General features: G+C 44.0%; 1 protein-coding gene across 1 annotated transcript; it reads right to left on the reverse strand.

Annotated features, from left to right (window-relative positions):
• Positions 1-992: 992 nt before the first annotated feature.
• LOC126101442 (neurogenin-2-like) lies at positions 993-8,867 on the reverse strand. Its single transcript, XM_049912097.1, has 4 exons — positions 8,753-8,867; positions 8,336-8,670; positions 1,350-1,589; positions 993-1,259 (listed from the first exon to the last, which is right to left on the reverse strand). Exons 1-4 carry the CDS (start codon positions 8,865-8,867, stop codon positions 993-995), a joined length of 957 nt encoding a protein of 318 aa, XP_049768054.1.
• Positions 8,868-9,813: the final 946 nt, after the last annotated feature.

A 9,813-nucleotide genomic window follows, 5' to 3' on the forward strand; every position in this document is an offset into this window, starting at 1 on the left:
ATTATTATATCGCAAAAATAATCAGTATATAGTGTGCACAGCAGCGGGTAAGATCTGACGACAGCATAACTGATGTAATACAGGGTGTTCGGTAGTTCCCGTTACAAACTTCTAGGACTTGTAGTGGGGAGTGAGTTCGTAATATCTTGAGTAGGAACCTATGTTCCTGAACGTATCGTTTCCGTTCTAAGACGGTTTCAATTTAGATGTTTAACTCATCCACTTCCGCTTGAGAAATTGAATTAGTCGTGATGCAGTACAGTTATTAGGTAACAGTTCGAAAGTAAACGTAAAGAAATATCCATTTATCACTGAAGCACATTAGTCTGTATTAACACTTGAACATTATGTGTTTGCATTATTCCGAAACAAAAGAGAATGCAGCATACTGTAGGTACAGAACAAAACAACAACAACGGCTCGATATGGCGACCGCCAACGTTGTTACAGACATTGAACCTACGAAGCATGTTCTTGTACTCACTCTCCATGTCAACTGGCATCTCTTCAGTTTCTAGTGCAAAGGCCATGCTAGCAGATCTTCCTCGGTCTCTACAGGAGACAGTTAAGGTGGCCGTCTTACGTAGTAAACGTCATCCTGTCTACCCTACTGCACACCAGGACACACATCTCTGAGATTTTTCTTTTTCCCTCAGCAGATGTGGACGTGTTACACATCTGAACTGAAATCGTTGTAGAACGGAAACGAGATGTTTCCGGACATGGGTTCCTGTTCCAAATATTATGTTATCACTCCCCTCCACAAGTCCTAGAAGTTGTAAAGGGATTTTCCGCCCTGTATATCAGCTGTCTTAGATATCATAAATGTTTCTTTGGCTAAGTAATAATACGTAAATCTAGGAAGAACCCAAGAGTTAGATCAACTGCATGCGTGTATTGTTGGTGAGCAGGACGTCAAGTTAGTTGTGTAGTGTGGTAGCGTGGCTACAGAACCGGTAACATTGGGCACTTTGGCGACAGTCGTACTGGGCTCACATGCACTGGTACATTGAGTGGTGCGGCTGGTAGGAGGGCGGACTGCCGTAGCAGTCGGAGAGGTCGCTGTAGCTGGAGCAGGTGTCGTCGTGCAGGCTGGCGCAGACTGGAGTGCTGGAGGCGGCGAACAGCTGCTGGCCCTGGAGCCTGCGCTGCTGCGCGACGGCGCAGCTGCCGCTGCTGGAGGTGATGAGGTTGCCGCGCTCGCCGCCGATGCTCACGGTCACGCTGCCCACGCTCAGCGTCACGGGCGGCGGCGCCGACTGCGCATGCGCCTGCGCCTGGGCCTGCGCCTGCGCACGCGCGTGCGCGCCGGCAGCCTGCAGCAGGTCGGCCGCCGGCTCGAGCGCGACCGCGGACGCGGGGTCGTCCGGCTGCTGCTGCTGCTGGCTGTGGATCATGCGCACCGTCTGGCTCAGCGCCCAGATGTAGTTGTGCGCGAAGCGCAGCGTCTCGATCTTGGTGAGCTTAGTGTCCTCGGGGAAGGTGGGCAGCACGCAGCGCAGACGGTCCAGCGCCTCGTTCAGCAGGTGCATGCGGTGGCGCTCGCGGTCGTTCGCCTTCATGCGCCGGTGCCGCTTCAGCCGCAGCAGCTGCAGCCACAGAACACCGGTCTCCACTGTACTAGCCGTCACAACAACTTAGCCAATAGCTGAAACTATATCACTCATGAAAAAAAAAAAAACTGTGACGAAAAACTTCTATAAGGACAAACAAAAAATTCTATTCGAGAGCGTTGGTGTAGCGTATATTCAATGTGGCGCGACTCCGATTCGGTTATACAACCACCAAAATGCAACAAGGTATCAGTATAGCATTCATATCTTTCCGATGTGAGTGCAGTAAATGCGGAAATGTAAAGTATGGCGACGTTGTTACCAGTTGCTTCCAAACAGCATTAAGGTAATATTCTTCTCGGATGTGCAGCCGGATCATAACGTCATCTTGACACAATATTTCAGCTGTCCAATTGCCGCCATCTTCAGGTGAGAGTGCTGGTACACGATCTCGCCAGAACTGACTTCTCAGCGCAAGCTGCGCCCCTATATAGGCCTTAGAAGGCCCACAACGAGTGGGCGAGAAGGTGCCGTAACTGCCCTCTAGCGCAAGTAAACGTAACGCGCCGCCAGTGGTGCAAACAGGCGAAATCGAGATATCGCTATCAAAAATTAAAAAATATTCCGACGATCGAAACACAGACCGTTGTTTTTTAACGTCTGATAACAACTGGTTCCAAGTCTTACTTAAGAAGGTAACCCTTGTATCTATTAATAAGATTATCAGATAAACGAATCTCTATGGATTCTTTTAAAACACAGTCCAAATAGCGAGATACAGGGGCAACCATTCGTGTCTCGTCATACAGCATTCTGTGTCCCTCGGTGATACAGTGCTCCGCCACTGCAGATTTCTCAGGCTGAAGCAATGGTGTGTGGCCCTGGTGCTCAACACATCGTTCCTGAATGGTCCGGATTTTCTGACCAATATAAGCCTTCCCACAGTGGCAAGGGATCTTGTACACAATGGGCTTCCTCAAACCCAAGTCATCCATAACAGAGCCAAGAAGCCCTCTAATCTTTGCTGGCAGACGAAAAATACTTTCGATATGATATCTTTTTAGAATTCTTCCTACCTTCGAGGAAATGCTCCCAGCAAAAGGTAGAAAAGCCACTGATTTGCAGGTATCTTCTGGTGGCTCAGGCGAAGGTCCAAACTGGAAAGCTTGACGGATCTGTTTATCTGTATAGCCATTCTGCTTGAACACGACCTTGAGATGGTCCTACTCTTGTGTCAAGCTTTCTCCACCTGAAATGGCATAAGATCTTCTCGCCAACGTCCGCAGGACCGCCGTACGCTGGAACGATGGATGGCAGCTCGAAGCATGCAGGTAACGGTCCGTATGCGTAGGCTTTCGATAAACACTGTGTCCCAGTGTCCCATCATCCTTTATGTACACCAGAACATCCAGAAACGGAAGCTTTCCATCACTTTCCACCTCCATGGTAAACTTGATGCTAGGATGCAGGGAATTAAAATGATCTATGAGGTGGTCAAGAGCTTCTCTTCCACGAGAGCACGCCATAAACGCATCGTCGACGTACCGCCAGAAACAGGTTGGCTTTAAAGACGCCGTCTTCAGCGCCATGTGCTCAAAATCCTCCATAAGAAGATTTGCGACTATTGGGGACAATGGTCTCCCTATAGCCGCTCCATCAGTCAGTTGAAAATATTTGTCACTGAATAAAAAGTACGTCGACGTCAGCACATGACGACAAAGCTTGGTTGTTTCCTCATCCAGTTTCTCACCAATTAATTGCAAGGATTCTTCCAGAGGAACCCAGGTAAAAAGCGACACGACATCAAAACTCACAAGAAAATCCCAGGGACTAAGAGAGAGGGACTTTAACCTCTGAATAAACACCATAGAATTGGGACTGTGATGTTCACATTTACCGACGTGAGGGCCAAGAACAGATGCTAAATACTTGGAGATGGCGGCCAGTTGGACCGCGGAAATATTGTGTCAAGATGACGTTATGATTCGGCTGCACACCCGAGAAGAATATTATCAATTATTACGTCGGGAAAGCCTTCGTAATCACAGCATCAAGGTGCTGTAATTCTTTTCTCGGCTGCTGTACACTGAATAATAAAGAACATGTATGAGTAGCATGTCAGTGGAATGATGCATGACAAGGGGTGCTGCTGTTTCATGACTACACACGTCCCCTTATCGTGAATACCATAACGCCTAAGCTACGCCAACCAAAGAAGGAGATACTTGAGCATCAGCCCTATAGTCTTGATCTCTCCCCATGCGACTATCACGCCTTCGTTCCCTTGGAAAAAGTCTTGAAGAGTCAATGATTCCTATCAGAAGACGAAGTGCAGCACGGACTACGAACTTCTTCACGCAGCATGACACGATGTTTTACCATATAACCGGGTACCTTCAACCTGGAGATGACTGCCTTATGCTCACACAGATTTTTCCTGGTTGTGTTACCGATTCTGGATTGTACGGTCTGCGAACAGAAACTTTTAGATCGCCACTTGATTAATAACTCGTTGAGTACTGGAGCAACGTAAGACATTATGGTACAGTTCTCAGACGAGAAGGATTATGCGATTTGGAGACTGACTGTGACAGACGTGGAGTAGTCGATTTATTAGTCAAACAAGAATGAAGGCTATAAAGGCATTGTTTAGGCAACATATAAATTAATTCGCACATATGTTTGAGATCAAATGAAGAACTATTCGACTACATAAAGCTAGAACCGTATACTGTAGTTTAAAAAGAAAATGTTGTTGCTCTACTAGCACATCTTAAGAATGTTCGATAATCGCCTGACAAAGACAACCGGAATTTCTCAAGGCTAAAGAGGCGAAAAGATTGAGATAGTTCCAAGAATGCGATAAAGATTTTAGAAATCGGAGACCTACAGGACAAAATCATGGATAGATATGAATTTACACCAACGGTGAAAAACAAATAGGGGTTTTAAGCTGGGAGAAGAACTCTAAAGATGAAGAGGACTTCTGTCAGAAGACAGGAACAAAGCATTGAGAGATGGCCTCAAGAGATGCTGGCAGGACATCAAAACTGGTAGACAAATAAGAGTTAGAACTGGAAAACGACATTGATTTCTAATTCAAAGTCCATAATGGCTGAAGCCTACCGTAAAAGAAATATAATAAGTTTAACACCAACAGGGATAAAATACAGGAAGCGAAAATTTGACTACAAATTGTTCAGAAACCAGACTGCAGTTATTAGAGTCGGAAGACATGGAGGGACAGCAGTAGTTGAGACGGAAGTGAGAAAAGCTCGTAGCCTATCACCGATATACTCAATCTGTACATTTTGCAAGCAATAAAGGAAACAGCGAACAAATTTGGGAAATGAATACAAGTTCAAGGAGAAAATATAAAAACTTTGAGGCTTTCCGATGAAATGGTAATTCTGTGAGAGATGGCAAGGGACTTGAAAGAGCAGTTGAACGGAACTGATAGTCTCTTCAAAAGGACTTATAAGTTGAAGGTCAATAAAAGTAAAACGAGAGTAAAGGAATGTAGTCGAATTAAATCAGGCAATGCTGAAGTAACTAAATTAGGAAATGGGACAGTTTGAATTGAGCTTTGTTGTTTGGGGAAGAAATGGACAAAGTAGGGAGGATATTAAATGCGGACTACCAATACCAAGAAAAGCGTTTCTCAAACAGAGAAATTTGTCAACATCTGACAAGCGCTATGAAATCTTTTCTGGAGGTATTTGTCTGAAGTGTAGCATTGCATAGAAGGGAAAGTTGGATGATAAACAGATGAGACAAATAGAAAGTTGGAGCTTTTCGAATGTGGTGCTACAGAAGAATGCCGAAGATTGTACAGGTTGACTGGATAACTAGCGTAGAGGCACTGAATCTAAAAGGGGAGAAAACAAAAATCGCCGCACAAAATGGCCACATCCAGCTCTCACCAATTTGTGATGATGAGGGTACGGAGCAGTGCTTCAGCTCTTTGAACCCCAGAGGTTTCTGCCTCAAAGCATCGTTTTATAAATTTATTACATTTTTTGCCCATATTTGCCTGTTATTTAGGACTATAAATTGTTATATGTATTATGAGTTCATGTAAGTTTCGAGATTTGGGACTATGTGTGGGAGAAACGCGCATTTGCTTTCAAATATATCTCATGAAATTATGAGTGGCTCAGAACTGTACGTCCCAGTGGTTACAAAGTGAAACCACCTCCCTAAAATAATTGATTGTTTACTGTTTACCAATTTATTCTTGTATTCGTTGCTTACTATCATAATAAAGGTTGTTGTTGTTGTGGTCTTCAGTCCTGAGACTAGTTTGATGCAGCTCTCCATTCTACTCTACCCTGTGCAAGCTTCTTCATCTCCCAGTACCTACTGCAACCTACATCCTTCTGAATCTGCTTAGTGTATTCATCTCTTGGTCTCCCTCTACGATTTTTGCCCTCCACGCTACCCTCCAATACTAAACTGGTGATCCCTTGATGCCTCAGAACATGTCCTACCAACCGATCCCTTCTTCTAGTCAAGTTGTGCCACAAACTTCTCTTCTTCCCAATCCTATTCAATACTTCCTCATTAGTTATGTGATCTACCCATCTAATCTTCAGCATTCTTCTGTAGCACCACATTTCAAAAGGTTAATTTTGCGAAAAGATTTTAAATTGTATGTTTTTCATATCGTTGAGAGTCAGAGGGTTAAACCTTTGATATATTGCCAACAGGGTAACGAATATATCAGAATGCGCCCGCCTGATTAGTGAAACTAGCGAAATAGATCACGTAATATGAGGCCAGTGGCGGTTTCTCTGTACATTTATCTATAACGAAAGGAAATAAATAAACAAATGCAGACGTATTTGCTAAATTACGAAATGTAATTGCTTGGGATCAGTCCTATGTCCTACATAGCTTGCTAAGTTGTATGCTGATATAATGAGTCTCTGTTTTAATGACAAAGGTGCGGGTACACAGTCAATGTCTTGTAGCAAAACGTTTGTCTTTTCTGTCCACAGGAATAGGCAAGCGTCACTACTTACAAAACGATCGCTGCGTCCTCTGAAAGCGAGGCCATTTGCTAATAAAGATAAAATGTACTTCTCTTCAGTTAAATAAAGGAAATAAACAATATGGCTGCCAAGCTGACTAAATGAAGGGCTCGAGACGCGAAACAAATTGTAGAAGACCAATGTTAAGAGCGATATACCGTATTTAAGGTTTTCATGCTTACATGAGGCAGTAATGTTACTTTTAAAGCGTTGACTATATGTAACTTTGTTCTTGCTTGTGTTTAGTACGACGGTCTTGAATTAAAATGACAGGTCCCGTAGATAAACGATGACGGTGTAAAATTACGACTATACGAGAACACACTTTAAAATGGTAAGCAGCCGGAATCGGCTGATCGTGATGACAGTGACTGTATAACAACTAAGGTGGGAAATGTAGAGCAGGACTAAAATGATAACGAAGTTTCATGGTAATAGCTTGATGCTTCTGAGGTGGCAACTGAAACTCTACAACTATCCGTAGTATGACACATGACGCCCAGATAAGCGATATTAGACCGAATCAGCACAGTGAATTATGGCCTAGCACAGGCATGGGCAACCTTCAGTGACCTGCTGCCTGATCCACATACTTAAGCCCACTGGGCGCGTCGTCACGTGACGCGACAGCAGGGCTGTGAAAGTATGACGTTAAAAGTACAGCGTCCGTGACATTAATGTTTACGGAATAACGCGCCCATACGAATGGCACCCCTTTCGCGACACGTTATGCCAACAAATTATCCTTCTAAAAGCTCTTCAAAACACTTTTTTTTGGGAGTACATTAATTTTTTTTACTCTGTCTTCATATGTTTACATTTATTTACGCGTCGTAAACATTGTTTCTTTACTTACGATGTCTTGCAATAGCTCCCTCAAATACTTATGTTGCAAAACTCGGCAACACCATTAACAAAGGAAATGTTCCTTTTAATGCCTGTAATGCTAATGATTTCTCCACAGCTACACCAAGAAACAAACATTACTAACTCAGCTCTGTCTGACAAATCAGTTCTCTCGTCAAAAACGGAATGTGGCAGCACGATCACACAAACTGTTTTTAATGTCATGAGCCATCATACCAATTCGGAAAATAACTGTTTGCCTCGATAAACTTATTTATTCCAACTTGTTTCTTATGGGGGCATTGTATGGTTGCAACGTCCAAGAGGCATGCCTCGAGGATTCCTCTTCAGTAAAAGGCTGTAACTATGGGGCAATTTTTCTACTCGCTACAAAACTAGCTTTTACCGAATTGTCGCACTGTGCTCTCGGTTTGGCAAATAGGAAAGAAATATTTTAATTTTGTCTTTCTGGAATTGCTTTGTGAGCTGTTGTTGAGGAACGTGTTCTGCAGAAAAGTGTTTTTTTCATATTACATTACTTCACAACAGGTAGTGGTTCTCTACACAACAAGCCAGAATCACGTCGGAAACCTTTTCATATGAATCACCTGAGTACAAATAACAGCACTGTCCTTCTATACTACATGTATGCGATATTATCGACACGTATATATGTGCGTATCGCTGTCTCTTGATTTTTTTTTCCGTCAGTGTATAGTGCCGGCAATTAGAGGTTGAAGCAGGAATATTCCACGACGTCGCACAAAAATTCCGCACTTTTTCAACCGAAATTGGCCGAGGAAAAAATGTGTTGCATTATTTATAGAATGTGCCTCGTAAATCAGGTTTTCGCCTTCCGAAAGTAGTGAGCGAGAGCGTCGTGGTGTGCTGCTGCGTGCCTACCTGTGTGGGGCTGCGCGCGCGGCCGGCCCTGGGTTTGCTGGAGGCGCCCCTGCGTCCCCTGGGCCTGGACACCTGCTGCTGCTGCTGCGTCTGCTGCAGCAGCTGCTGCTGCTGCTGTTGCTGTGACTTCCGCTGCTGGTGGTGACGCGGCCGGCTGCCTTCGCTGTCGCCGTCGCAGTCCTCTTCCTCGTCGTCGTCATCTTCCAGGCTGGCCAGCTCCAGTTCCAGGTCCAGGTCGTCGCCGTCTCCATAGGGAGGGTAGCCGCGAGACGTCTCCGGCCGCGCCTCCGACACACCGCAGCCGCCCGACAGCTGCTCGGCGGTCATCTCCAGACCTGCAACACACGGCAAGTGGCGGCATGTAGTGCTAATGTAAAGCTGTTTTCAAACCCGCGCGCCTTTCACCCAATCGCCTACACGCGTGCCACATGCAAGTAGAGGCACACTTGTAGGTTGCACGCCACTTCCTCAACATGTACGTGGAACTCATCCCATTCACACCTCTGTTCGCACTGGGCGCCTCTACTTGCATGTTGGGCACTCTACAGCCACACAGCGATTATCCACAAGGCGCACCGGCATCAACGCACCTCAATGTTGACAGTGCCACAACATTTTTACCATGCTGAACACTACGTTGCAGTTGTTTGAGGGTAGCACAGCGAAATATTGTTACAGTTTAAAAAGTGGCAGTAAAGTTGCGCTACCTAAGCTATGGTTCCGTAGTTTCAATTCACTACATAAATGACTTGGTGAATGGTAGGCTTACCAGCAGTATTCGTAACATTCATATGAAAATAAGCATAACTGATATGTGAGAGAGGAACTAGGAGCCGACGAATTCTCTTTGTTTTTATGTCTCTTTTGAAGATAATTAGACCCACACATCGTTTAGTGTTAGTCCATTGCGTACTTTATATTCTTATAAAATATAAATTGTACTTTTTAAGCAATAAAAATTAGGCATCAATTCTACGCTTTTACGTAACCAAAGGATTTACTTTTAAATGCAAGTACAGTTTTCATGCAGAAACACAAAAACTTCTGTACAATTACTGATATTTTGTACTCTTCATGAAAGGCAAGCGTTCCTTATTTTATTGATAAGCGTGAAACTTATTTATGAATAACAGGAGCATGTTTTATATAAGCTCACCCACGTATTGATGCAATGTTCGATATGTTTCTATTTTGCGTTTTTTACGTGTACCTTTTTCGAGGAAATTTCGTTTTCTAGAGCTATGTGATAAATCTGTCTTTCTCTTTTTTATATTTTTCCTGGAACTTCGCTCTGCTTCACCTTGCAAATCAACAGTTTTCGAATAAAACCTGAATTAAACATTGAGAGTTTCAGTTTTGCTATAAACGCTGTTTATTTTTAATTATCAGATAGGATGGTAACTATGCAGAACAAAAATGTTCCGTAGGTTACGCCGTCCTTTATATATCCTCACTCAGTTCTAGACAGTTCACCATTT

The sequence above is a fragment of the Schistocerca cancellata genome, chromosome 9 (genome assembly GCF_023864275.1).
Source record: "Schistocerca cancellata isolate TAMUIC-IGC-003103 chromosome 9, iqSchCanc2.1, whole genome shotgun sequence".
Classification (NCBI taxonomy): Eukaryota; Metazoa; Arthropoda; class Insecta; order Orthoptera; family Acrididae; genus Schistocerca; species Schistocerca cancellata.